This window comes from Protobothrops mucrosquamatus, unplaced genomic scaffold, assembly GCF_001527695.2.
Source record: "Protobothrops mucrosquamatus isolate PMUCROS unplaced genomic scaffold, P.Mucros_1.0 scaffold4879, whole genome shotgun sequence".
Taxonomy (NCBI): Eukaryota; Metazoa; Chordata; class Lepidosauria; order Squamata; family Viperidae; genus Protobothrops; species Protobothrops mucrosquamatus.
The window spans coordinates 101699-114927 of NW_015390767.1; the positions used below are offsets into that span (position 1 = coordinate 101699).

The 13229-nt window shown below is 49.3% G+C and overlaps 2 protein-coding genes across 2 annotated transcripts in view; one reads left to right on the forward strand and one right to left on the reverse strand.

The window, feature by feature from the left end:
- Window positions 1–210: 210 nt before the first annotated feature.
- LOC107299410 (F-box only protein 2) lies at window positions 211–6888 on the reverse strand. Its single transcript, XM_015828773.1, has 7 exons — window positions 6870–6888; window positions 5645–5712; window positions 4155–4404; window positions 3778–3904; window positions 2579–2674; window positions 2361–2496; window positions 211–386 (listed from the first exon to the last, which is right to left on the reverse strand). Exons 1-7 carry the CDS (start codon window positions 6886–6888, stop codon window positions 252–254), a joined length of 831 nt encoding a protein of 276 aa, XP_015684259.1. The 3' UTR covers window positions 211–251.
- Window positions 6889–8110: 1222 nt separating this feature from the next.
- LOC107299412 (F-box only protein 6-like) overlaps window positions 8111–13229 on the forward strand; it is a 12646-nt gene continuing 7527 nt past the window's right edge. The window contains exons 1-3 of the mRNA XM_029286772.1: window positions 8111–8360; window positions 9564–9687; window positions 12240–12335. Of these exons, the coding sequence (XP_029142605.1) occupies window positions 8111–8360; window positions 9564–9687; window positions 12240–12335 (470 nt within the window). The remainder of the gene's footprint in view (window positions 8361–9563; window positions 9688–12239; window positions 12336–13229) is intronic.

A 13229-nucleotide genomic window follows, 5' to 3' on the forward strand; every position in this document is an offset into this window, starting at 1 on the left:
CTCCAACTTTTGACCTTTCTCTCAATCGCAACCACAGCTGTGACTTTTTTTTGAAACTGAAACTGAATTTATTGATGCATTTGCCAAATGGAGAATGCAGGAACTTTTTTCTTCCAACCACTGAAAAAAAAAAGGGGAAGGAGCGCCTCCATCTTGTTTTGCTTTTATAAGGCAATCTTTGCCAATTCCGAGGCCTTGTTTTGCAGCCAGAGTTTCCGGGGGGGCAGGCTGCTCCGTGGGCAAACGCAGGGCTAAGGTTCCACCATCACCGTGCTGGATGTCACCCGGGCGCCGTACCAGCCCTTCCAGAACAACGTATCCTGACCGCCGTGTTCGAAATGGACGAATCGCACGCCGGCACCGTACTCGGCGAAGGTGTGAGTGATCTTAAGTAAAGGAGAGAAAGATAAAACTCGGATGAAAGAGAATCAGAGAATCAAATCGAATCTGTTTACTATTATACCACACTATAAAAAAGACGCTGAGACTCTAGAAAGAGTGCAGAGAAGAGCAACAAAGATGATCAGGGGACTGGAGGCTGAAACATCAGGAACGGTTGCTGGAATTGGGTATGTATGTCTAGTTTAATGAAGAGAAGGACCAAGGGAGACACGATAGGAGTCTTCCAATATTTGAGGGGGGTCTCACAGAGAGGAGGGGATCATCCTATTTTCCATCTGAAGCACCTGAAGGCCAGACAAGGAACAGTGGATGGAAACTAAACAAGGAGAGATTCAACCTGGAAATAAGAAGAATTTTTCTGACGGTGGGAACAATCCACTGATGGGACAGTTTTCCTTCAGAAGTTGTGGGAGTTTCATCACTGGAGGCTTTCAGGAAGAGACTGGACTGCCATGTCTCAGAAATGGTGTAGGGTCTCCTGCTTGGGCGGGGGGTTGGACTAGATGACCTACAAGGTCCCTTCCAACTCTGTTATTCTGATGCCTATTACAGCCATATGGCCAGAAAATTATCCAGTCATAAGCTACTTATATACAGAGATATACAAAAAATGCATTGAACATGATCTAATGATAAGAACACATACAGTAAAATTAATTTTAAAATCTAAAAAAGATAGATGTATCCAAAGAAAAAAGATGGTACAGCATCCTTGATTTATAGACATTTGTTTAGCAACCACTTCATCGATATTGTAGCCAAAAGGCCGGCCCTATTAGCTATTAACCAACAAAATAAAATGCCTTATTACTAGTTAATACAGTCCTATTAAAGTTAGGGTGTATTCCACTGACATGTAATAATCAATGGCATCTGCAGTTTTTGGAATCTCCTATAAGTTAGGCTATACATTATTAAGCTATTAAACAGATTTTACTGCACAGAGGGTACAGAAACCCATTCCTTCTTACTGACTGTGGGAAGTCAGCCCCCCAGAGAAGGAAATATTAAAAGGGCAGGAAAATATATTTTCTCAAAGGATCTTGAAGAGGCAGGAAAGCATGCCCAGGTTTCTTAATAGCCCCAAGTCTGCCTCCCCCAAGCAGAAGCCAGCTCTGTACAAATGCAGATGTAAACCATCAGGAAAGTTGGAGCTAGGAGATTAGGAAGACAAAGACCTAAAATCTGCATACCCCACCTGAGACAGGACATGGTAGGATTAACTCACAAAGGCCAAAGGCACAACCAAACTCAGGTCAGAATACATGACACAGGAAATAGCCTCAGAACAGGAACAGGAAGTAACCCCAAACAAAAGGCTTCAGAGGGTATAAAAACCCACTCCCTACATGTGCTCAGCCCTTTTTTTCTCTCCTCTTTGCTGCCAGAACCATCTTCCTGTCTGGCTCTCCTCTCCAATAAACTACAACCTTCTTCCCAAAGCAGTTGCCATGTTTATTCCCAGTTTGGATGAAGACTTTTCTTCCAACATGACAAAAGCAGAAAAGAATTGTAAGGTTTATCAAACAGGTCCAAATGTAAATTTTGATAGAATTCGAAACGATGTCTTTAGACCCAGCTACCTCTATAAAATCACAACACGCAGAATTTAAAAATAACATTTTCAAATATGTTTATCTGATTTATGTTTCCGAGGAATCCCCAGTGCCGCTGCGCAGAATGTACCACCTGCGCTATAAGAGCAGAGAATTCAAAAGGCCAGCCCCGTTTTATTTTAATTTTTTTGACCTTTTTTTCCCCCTTTGCAAAATGGAGCCCCGTTTCCTCCGCCCAGGGGATGGGGGAGCAGCGTCCCACCCCCTAGTTTGGGAACAGGATGTCAACCTCCTGCTCAAGCACCCAAATAAAGTCTGGATAAATGAAAGAGACGGAAAGCGAGGCCATTTCTTTCTCTTCCTCCTTCGCTTCTTGGGGGGGGTCTCCTCCCTGGAACGAACCTCAGCCCACTCGCCCTCGTTGTCCTGGGGGACCGCGATGGTTTCGCTTTCGAATTCGGCCACCACGTCTTCGCTAGCGGAGAGCAGCTTCACCTTCAAGTTGTAGAGACAGCCGGCATCACAGCGAGAGGCATACCTGGAGGAAGAAGAGGAGCGGGAAGCAAGTGGTGACCCAGGGCAGAACGGGTGGGGGACCCTCGGGGACCCCTGCCACTCACCAGTCCTTCACTACAATTTTGGGCTGGGTGGTGTCCATCAGCTCCTCCCAGTAGCCTTCAGCTTGCAAGTCAATCACTTGGGATTTGCTGCACCAGCTGAGGAGCAAAAGAATAGATAAGCTTTGTTGTCATTTTTTTACTGTGGGCACCCTGGCACACGTTAAAAATGAAATTCTGTTGCCTGCTCTCAAAAGTGTACACATACATCACACACATATAGGCATGCTTTATACATACATACATACATACATACATACATACATGCATACATATATATATTTGTTTTCTGAGGTTTTCGCGGGTGTTTGTATGTAGGTCTTTGGTTATTCGGGTTTTCTATCGTGTAAAATTGGAAGTGTCTTGGCGACGTTTTGATGAAGTCCCATTCGTCATCTTCAGGCTGGTGTTTTCGGCTTCGTGCTTCTAGGAGTAATGTGTGATCGCAGCTAGAAGCACAAAGCCGAAAACACCAGCCTGAAGATGACGAATGGGACTTCGTCAAAACGTCGCCAAGACACTTCCAATTTTATGCGGGAGAAAACCCGAATAACCAAAGACCTACATATATATATATATATATACCTAGACCCTTGCATATATAAATACATATAAATATAAATCACTGTCCATCTTGAATACATAACAAAAAGAGGAAGCTGGAGAGATCACAAGGTTGATCCTGTATGGAACAAAACTGGGACTGAATCTGGATGTTCTGCTTCGGATACCATGGAGCCTCCTCCCCTCCCCAGAAAGTAACAAGGAAAACAGGTTGTGAAGAGGAGGTGTCATGTCCCAGACAATCTTGCAGACCCTGCTCAAGCATCGCTTATATGCCACGTCCTGGATGGGAGGGAGGGAACTGCCAATGATCTTTTCTGCCATCCTCACCACTCTCTGCACCGCCTTCCTGTCTGAAGCAGGGATGCTTCCAAACCAGACTGTAATGCAATATGACAGGATGCTCTCGATTGTAGAAAGTGGTGAGGACAGGGGAAGGAAGATGTGCTTTGCTGCTGCTTCCAGGCCTGACGTTCTTCTTTTGACCAGAAGGACTAGAAACTTGATTTTTTTTTTTACAAAAAAAAAATGAAAGCAGACTGCTTTGACTCCCCTTGGGTCCCGGAGCTCTTGGGACATTGCAGCATGCACTCGCACCCGCCTCCAGAGCTGTCCAGTCGACTGTAAAATGGACTCACTCAAAAGAGGACACGAAATAGGTCTGGACTTCATCCCTGGGGAAATCCTTCCCGAAATCGCCCGGCAGCTCTTCCACTTTCCAGCCGTCGCCCCCATTTTGCACATCCTCCCAATGCTGGAGACCCTCTAGGACCGAGCAGAAAAGCCTGAAATGACACTCACTCTGCCCCAAATATCCCCCCCACCCACCCAGCAGGGTAGGGGAAGGAATTCTCCCGCTTGGAGGGAAAGGACCCTCCTGATGCCCTTTGAGGGTCCCCCTCTGTAGCCCAGGGACCCCCGAGAGAGCCTGGAAAAGGGGCCAAGGTGGAGGGGGCTGCCCAGATCTGGGCCAGGGGCTGCCCCCTCCCCTCGCAAGGCTGGGGTATCCGTTTACCTTCGCCGTTGGGGTTCTTGATCAAATTCCGCTTCTTCTTATTGAGAAAGTAGAGAGATTGCCAGCTCTCTGTGCCTTCCACGTCGGCGTCGTTGCCCGCAAAGCCCTCCGCCTGGCATTTCAGCAGCCAGAGGGCCCCCCCGTCCACCAGCGCCTTCCACTGGGAGCAAACCAGGCGGCACACCAGCACCAGGTCGAGGGCGGGCAGCCCGGCCAGGATCCGCACCAGGAGGGGCTCCGGAAGGGCATCCTTGAGGGAGGGGCAAAGGGAGGGAGTTGGCCCACAGCTCAGACTTGCTCCTCAGTTTGGCTAAATTGAGGCTGACCCCTGGCATCCGTAATAATAATAATAATAATAATAATAATAATAATAATAATAATAATAATAATAATAATAATAATAATAATAATAGTCGTAGTAGTAGTAGTAGTAATAGTAATAATAATAATAATATTAATAATAATAACACCATTGGCATTGACAAATTCGCTATTAGTCAATTGCAAAAGGCAGCCTTACTAGGAACTGCTTTCATCCTGCGACGATATCTGTAATACCATCAAACATCCACATCTGCCTATCCCAGGTCCTTGGAAAGGACTCGATAGATAGACAAAAATGCCAAATGCACTCTGAACATCTGGCTGACTGTGCGATGATCCATAATAATAATAATAATAATAATAATAATAATAATAATAATAATAATAATAATAATAATAATAATAAAAGTTGGAAGGGACCTTGGAGGTCATCTAGTCCAACCCCCTGCTCAGGCAGGAAACCCTATATCATTTCGGACAAATGGCTGCCCAGTCTCTTCTTAAAAACTTCCAGTGTTGGAGCATCCACCGCTTCTGGAGGCAGGTTGTTCCATTGGTTAATTGTTTAACTGTCAGGAAGTTTCTCCTTAGTTCCAGGTTGCTTCTCTCCTTGATTAGTTTCTCCATCCGTTGCTTCTTGTCCTGCCTTCAGGGGCTTTGGAGAATAGCTTGACTCCCTCTTCTTTGGGGCAGCCCCTGAGATATTGGAATACTGCTATCATGTCCCCCCTTGTCCTTCTGTTCATTAAACTAGACAGACCCAATTCCAGCAACTGTTCCTTATATGTTTTAGCCTCCAGTCCCCTAATCATCTTTGTTGCTCTTCTCTGTACTCTTTCTAGAGTCTCAACATCTTTTTTACATCGTGGTGACCAACACTGGATGCCGTATTCCAAGTGTGGCCTTACCAAGGCCTTGTAAAGTGGTATTAACACTTCTTGTGATCTCGATTCTATCCCTCTGTTCATGCAGCCTAGATCCGTGTTGGCTTTTTTGGCAGCTGCAGCACACTTGCTACGGGGTCATTTCAGACTCTGCTGAGCTGGTTCCCCCCCCCCCGGTTGCCACTCGGAAAGCAATAAAGGGAGAGCAGAATCTGCCTTCAGAGGGAACTTTCCGGCCAATCTAGTTGCTGACCAGGGATTTTGTTCGGAGATGGAGCCTACCAGGGAAGTTTTGGCAGGGCTGCCAAGGGGATGAGTCAGTCTTTCTTGCTGGATTCTCTTTTCCAAACCTGCAGCAAGAAGGCGCAAGGAGTTGTGTCCCTTTTTAGATGCCTTTGGGGCGTCCCCTGCCAGCATTCACCCTTTCATCACTGGAAGCTTTCAAGAAGAGACTGGACTGCCATCTCTCAGAAATGGTATAAGGTCTCTTGCTTGAGCAGGGGGTTGGACTAGATGACCCACAAGGTCCCTTCCAGCTCCATTCTATTCTACTGCAACCAGTTTTGGTCACCACATTGTAAAAAAGATGTTGAGACTCTAGAAAAATGGAAAGAGAAGAGCAACCAAGATGATCAGGGGACTGGAGGCTAAAACATAGGAAGAACGGCTGCAGGAACTAGGCATGGCTAGTCCAGTGAGGAGAAGGACCAGGGCAGACAGGACAGCAGCCTTCCAATATTTGAGGGGGGTCTCACAGAGAGGAGGGGGTCAACCTACTTTCCAAAGCACCCGAAGGCCAGACAAGGAATAATGGATGGAAACGGATCTAGGAGAGATTCAGCCTAGAAATAAGGAGAAATTTTCTGAAGGTGGGAACAATCAACCAATGGGACAGAAGTTGCCTCCAGATGTTGTGGGGGCTTCATCACTGGAAGCTTTCAAGAAGAGACTGAACTGCCCTCTGTCAGAAATGGTGTCGGGTCTCCTGCTTGGGCAGGGGGTTGGACTAGGTGACCTCCAAGGTCCCTTCCAACATTCTAATTCTAATTCTAATTCATTATTCTCTGACCCAATCCCTCCCCCCCCGGGGGGGAATTAAGGGCTTTTAGGGTTTGGGGGGGGCTCAAAAAGAGGAGGAGGTAGGGGATCCCCAGCACTTACCATTGGGGGGTGGCCCTGCGGGCGATGCCAGGCGGTGCGAACGGGCAGGCGGGCAAGGGTGGCGAGTGAGACAGCAGCCTGGCAGCATCTGGGGGAGCCGGCCGAGAGACTCCGCCTCCCTCCGAGGCAGGGCTGGGCTGGGCTGGCCCGGGCTGTTTGTCGCAGGCAAGTAACTCCAACGGGACGCCGGCCAGGAAGGGGTGGGAGGGGTCACTCCATCCCCCCCCCATCTATGCCATGGCGGGAGGGGGGGGCTAACTTGGCAAGGCTTGAACAGGAGGGGGGAGAATACAGGGGGATTCCCTCTACCCTTCATTGGGGAGGGGGCTGAGGACGGCCCCATCACTTGGGGGCATGATGAACATCCCCGATCCGTCACAGTCCTGAGATTTCCTCGTGGTGTCCCATCCATGCCACGTAGCTTTCCAGATCATTCAGCGCGAGCAGGGGCTGATCAGGGCGCGACGGGAGCCCCCCCCTCCCCAACCATTTGCGCTGTGGACGCTAAGGCAAAGGAAAGGGCGCTTTGCACACGCTCAGAAGCGCTCTTTCAGCGGCGCCCTTGGTTTAGCCGGCCGGATTCCCGGTTGCCGCGGCTCTTCCGGGGGATCTGAAAGAGAAGGGCGGCGGAGACCCCCGACCCCCAAGCACGGGGCGGGGGGGGGGGTAGAAGGGAATCCCGCTCATTTGCATGCGATGACGCAAGCCCCGCCAGGCCACGCCCTCCACGCAGCAGGGAGATCTCCTCCAGCCCCCCCCCCGCCGTCCTTTCCCCTCTTCTTCCCACCTGGAGACCCCGCAGGAGGTGAGCAGCCTCCGCGGACTCCCCCTGCCGCCCCTGCCGGCCGCTTTCGGGCTCCGAAAGGCGGAGAGAAGCGATGCAAGGGAAAAACCTGGCCAGCGAACTCGGAAGTCCGGGAAGCGGCGCGCTCCTCTTCCCTTTCGTCGCTCTGCCAGCTCTCCGGCCACGTTTCACTTTCGGTTTCGCCCGGGCGGTGTCCGCGGAGCCTCCGCTGCTCTTCTGGCAAGTGCGGAGCCGGCAGCGGGCGGGGCGGGGCGGGCGCTGCTCCCGGGGTGGGGGACGGCCTGGAGGGAGGGGGAGGCTTCCGGGGGTGGGGGGCAGGAAGACGGCCCTCCTCCACCCCCGGGTGGGTGCCGGGGGGGGGGTCCACGGCCCCAGCTGCACGGCTCCGGGTCTTCCAGATGTCGCTGCCTTAAGAAGAGACTAGAGACAGTCACTTGTCTGAAATGGTGCTTGAGCGGGGGGCTGGACTAGACGACCTCCCAGCTCCCTCCCAGCTCTGTTCTATTCCTTGACTCGTTCCTGCCTGGAGCTGGAGGCTCCATCGAGGACTGCTGGAGCCCTTGCAGGGCTGCCCCGGTTTCCCCCCCCACCCTCCCTTGCTTAATAGTCGGCTCAGGTAGACTACCCTCTGCCAGGGAGGTTCTATCTCTGCGGCCCAGCTCCAAGACCTAGCCTTCCCCTCCCCTCTCTCTCTCTTCTATCTTCTCTCTCTTTTTTTCTCTCTCTTTTTTTCCCTCTCTTTTTTTCCCTCTCTTTTTTTCCTCTCTTCACAGGTGGCGAGCATGGAGAACCTCCCCCAGGACGCCCTGCTTGCGGTGCTGGTTCTCGTGCCCGCCCAAGACCTGGTGCTTCGCTGCCGGCTGGTCTGCTCCCTCTGGCGCGGGCTGGTAGACTTGCCTTCGCTCTGGAGGCTCAAGTGCCAACGGGAGGGCTACCGGCCGGAGCCGCTGGACAGCCACGTCCCGGACTGGCGGGATTTCTACTTTCTCTGCAGCCTGAAGAAGAACTTGATCAAGAACCCCTGTGCTGAAGGTGCGGGGGGGGGGGGGGGTCAAGGGGGCTGGGCTGCCTCTCTTTTGAGGGGGGGGTGTCAGGTTTCGGACCACTCAAAGCTTGTTTTCCCTGCCTCTCCTGACCAACCTGCTCTGATCCTGGATAAAGCGAATCAGGGCCAGGATGGAAGACCACCAGGCGATCCAAACAGAGTTGCCAACGTGGCTGAGCAAATTTAAAAAAAACATCCTGAAATAACACAATGCAACCAGTTCCATAATTCTGCCTCCAAAAATTAGCCTGTTTTAAGGCAGGGGTCTTCAAACTTGGCCCTTTTAGGATTTGTGGACTTCAACTCCCAGAATTCCTCAGCCGGGCACACGCGTGCCTGGCTGAGGAATTCTGGGAATTGAAGTCCACAAGTCCTAAAAGGGCCAAGTTTGAAGACCCCTGATTTACTGTATCAGAGAGTGTGGGATTGCAAAATCCCGGGGTCCTGCTTCCTGCAGGATGATGGTGATGTACGTTGGCCTAAACCAACGGGCCTTGCTTTAGGTTAGGAAACACACGGACAACATGCTTCTTCAGGTGAGATGGCAGGCAAAGACCCTGAAGCCTCTCCGTGCCTCTCTTTTATTGGTACATTAGCATAATCAAGGGGGGGGTGTACAAAAGGACAATANTAAGCTTTTCAGGAGAAATGAAACTTAAGTCAGGAAACGAAACCTAAGGCAGGCAGGTAAGCTTTTCAGGAGAAACGAAACTTAAGTCAGGAACCAAATGGATGCAACAAGAGAGTCCTTATTTCAATGTCTCTGGTGTGAAATTGGAAACCCGTTTGTGTGTCATTACCCAAAAGAAAAAAAATAACTTTTTTTTAAAACCTAATTTGAAGTAACTTAGTCAAGTTTGTCAAGCACGGTGTTAAGCAATCTGGTTAATTAATCCAGCTACCTGGGGGGGGCGAGCTCCAGACAATTCCCCCCTCTGGGAGTTGAAGTCCACAAGTCCTAAAAGGGCCAAGTTTGAAGACCCCTGTCTTAAATTTAACAAACAAAATGGAGGCTAGCTGAGGAATTCTGGGAGTTGAAGTCCACGAGTCCTAAAAGGGCCAAGTTTGAAGACCCCCCTGTTTTAAGGCACATCCTCCTGGTTGTCTCTTCTTCCTTACCTTGAAATGTTTCCAAAGCACCAAAACGCACAACTTCTTTGTGTGTGTTTGTCTCTCTCCTGCCACAGAAGGCTTCGAACCCTGGCAGAAAGAGTCGGATGGAGGCAGTGGCTGGAAAATCGAGCAGCTTCCGGGAGATCATGGGAGAAATTTCCCTCTTCCCCACGTTAAGAAGTACTTCGTGACGTCTTACGGGTCAGCAGCGGGACGGCGGCCAGCTGCGGGATTCCTTGGGGGTTTCTCACATCTGGATCTGACCGTCAAAGGACGGGCTCCTTCCAGGGTGGGAATTTCCAGCCGAGTTTCTCCCACAGGCAACTTGGAAGCTTCAAATCCCCCAGGATCTAAAGTTTATTTTTATTTAATTTATGTACGGGCTGCCCATCTTAGCACAAGGCGGCTTCTATTAATAAAATAGAATTATATAAATTAATATCTACCGTATATGTTAGATTAATATATTATATAGATTAATATCTTCCCCCCCCAGCTTATCCTACTCCAGTGGTGGTGAACCTATGGCACGCGTGCCAGAGGCGGCACCCAGAACCCTCTCTGTGGGCACGCGCGCCATGCCCCGGAGATGACAACCGTCCCTCTTCAACCGAGGTCCTGCGTGGCCGGATGCATCCCAGCACCCATGTGCTTGCTGGCCTCTGTGTGCAGGGGGCGATGTGCCAGGAAGCAGCTGCCCCAGCCCCTGCCTCACCCTGCGACAATGGCACCCCCCCTGCCTCGCCTTGCCTCGTCTCACCCCACAGGACCAGCCTCCTGCCCACCGCCCCACCCGCCAGAGACCCCCTGGATCTCCCCCAACCCTGCGCAGCCCCACAGGCGTCCTTCCCCAGGAGCAACATCGAGCTGGCCACGCCCACCCGTCTGCCATGACCATTGTAGCCATGCCCACCCGGCACCCGGCAATACATAAGTGGGTTTTGGGTTGAAGTTTGGGCACTCAGTCTCTAACAGGTTCGCCATCACTGTCCTACTCCCTCCCTCGCCCTCTTTTAGCTACTGTATTTCACATTTTTATACAACGAGTCCTCCTCTTACAACAGTTCGCTTAGTGACCGTTGGAAATTGCAACGGCACTGAAAAATGCGACTTGTGACCGCTTTTCACACTTACGACCGTTGCAGCATTCCCAGGGTCATGTGATCCAAGTTGGTACGCTTGGCCACGGATTCACAATTATGATGGTCGCAGCGTCCCGGGGATCACGTGATCCCCTTTCGTGACCTTCCGACAAGCAAAGTCAGTGGGGGAGGCCGGTTTCGCTTGACTGTGTCACTAACTGAACGACTGTGGCGATTTGCTTAACGACTGTGGCAAGAACAGTTGTGAAACGGGGCAAAACGCACTGAACAGCCGTCTCGCTTAGCAACATAAATTCTGGGTTCAGTCGTACTTTTATACAGGGAGTCCTCGACTTAAACGACCACCAGTGAGCCCAGAATTTATGTCGCTAAGTGAGAAATTCGTGAAGTGGGTTTTGCCCCATTTTACCACTATTCTTGCCACAGTCGTTAAATGAATCGTTCAGTTAGTAACACGGTCGTTAAGCGAGTCTGGCTTTCCCCAGTGACTTTGCCTGTCAGAAGGTCGCAAAAGGGGATCGTGTGATCCCAGGGACGCTGCGACCGTTGTAATTGTGAACCTGTTGCCAAGCATCTGAACTTGGATCACATGATCATGGGGATGCTGCAACGGTTGTAAGTTCAGTGTTGTAAGTTCAGTGTTGTAAATTTTTAGAGGGGTTTTAATTCATATTTTAATTAGACAATATTTAAATATTTCTTTTTAACTAATTTTAAATTTTGTAATTGTTTTTGGTGTATTTTTAAAATGATTGTCAGCCGCCCTGAGTCCGCAAGGAGAAGGGCGGGATATAAATTCAAAAAAACAAACAAACAAACAAACAGTCGCTAAATGAACTGTTGTAAATTGAGGACTAGCTGCATAAAAATACAAAATAACAATAGCTAAAAGATGGGGAGGGAGGGAGGAGGTGGAGCAGGGGTGGAGGTGGGATCCGATATTAATCTATCAAGCACCACCCTCCTTTCAGCCATCGCTGTTCAAAACAGTGCAGACTTTCCCAGGAGGGGCTATCCCAGTGCTTTTGAGTAGGGGTCCCTACCTTGCTCAAAAAGCACTTGCAAAGTGGACTTCCTTGTTTTTTTCTTTGAAGACATTTTGCTTATCATCCAAGAAGCTTCTTCAGCTCTGACTGGATGGTGGGGAAGGGAAGGATTCATACTCCTTGCAGACCGCTGGTCATTTGCATCCTTTTGCAGAGTGGTTGAGGCCATTTACCTGTATCCTCAGGGTCACCTGAGTGGTGCAAATAGATGTGGAACTTTCTTGGAACTGCTGAAAGGAAGAAGGCTCCACACACATTTGCACCACTTAGGTGACCCTGAGGACACAGATAAACCTCCAGGTGGCCTCAAGGACTCTCTAAAAGAATGCAAATGACCAGCTGTCTGCAAGGAGTATAAATCCTTCCGTTCCCCCCACCATCCAGTCAGAGCTGAAGAAGATTCTTGGAGGAGAAGGGAAACCTCTTCAAAGAAAAACAGGAAAGTCCAGTTGCCTCCTGAAAAAAAAGCACCTTTGGGACAACCAGGACCTGGATGATGGAGAATCTCCCTAGACATTTACTTGAAAAGCCATTTAACAATGATTCGTGGCTTGCGTTCCGCATGGAGGCCCGAAACAACCTGTGGTTTTCTCTTCCCGGCCAGATCATGCATGAAGAGGCAGCTGATCACCCTACGGGATGACGGCTACTGCGACCAGTTGATGGACGACATCCGGCCTGATATTGTGGTGAGCGACTGGTGAGTGGCAGGCAGGAGAGGCGGACGGATGCACGAGCACAAAAACACAGTTCGGCAGCGCTAAGAACGGCTCCATCCAAGCGGGAGGCAGAATACAGCACCCTTTTCGCTCTCCTTGCTTTCGCACAGAAGGAATATAGCTACTCCTAACGGTTCATTTAGTGACCGTTCAAAGTTACAACGGCACTGAAAAACAGTGACCGTTTTTCACACGTCCGTCCCAACGGTCACATGAGCAAAATTCGGATGCTTGGCATCTGGCTCGTATTTATGACGGTCGCAACGCCCCGCGTTCACAGGATCCCCTTTTGCGACCTTCTGACAAGTCAAGGGGGGATCTTTATTATTATTTTTATTATTGTTATTATTATTTTTTTTTCCAATATAAATTTTTTATTATTTTCATCATAAAAAAAACATCACAGGTATTTCACAATGCTATATGAAAAACCCCCCACCCCCCACCCGCCCACCCCCCGGACTTCCCAAACCTAATCCCAGGATAATATTCAGATATAGGTAAACTAATATTAGTATCCCTAACTCCACAAAGTATATTATTCTACATGAGTAGGTAAAATATATAGAAAAAAAAACAAGTTAACTAGAAACCTAAATTATATTCCACCACTCTGTACTTCTTTTGAATATAAACAATCCATCTTCTCCATATTAGTAAAAATTGTTCATTTGACTGATTCTTCAAATAAGCCGAAATCTTTGCCATTTCAGCAAGATACGAAACTTTCAATCTCCAATCTTCCATTGTAGGTAAAGTTTTACTCTTCCAATTTTGAGCTATCAACAAACGGGCAGCAGTTAAGCAATACAACATCAAGTTCGTTTCTTTTACATCCAGATTTTGTGTAATACCTAGGAGAAACAACTGAGGCA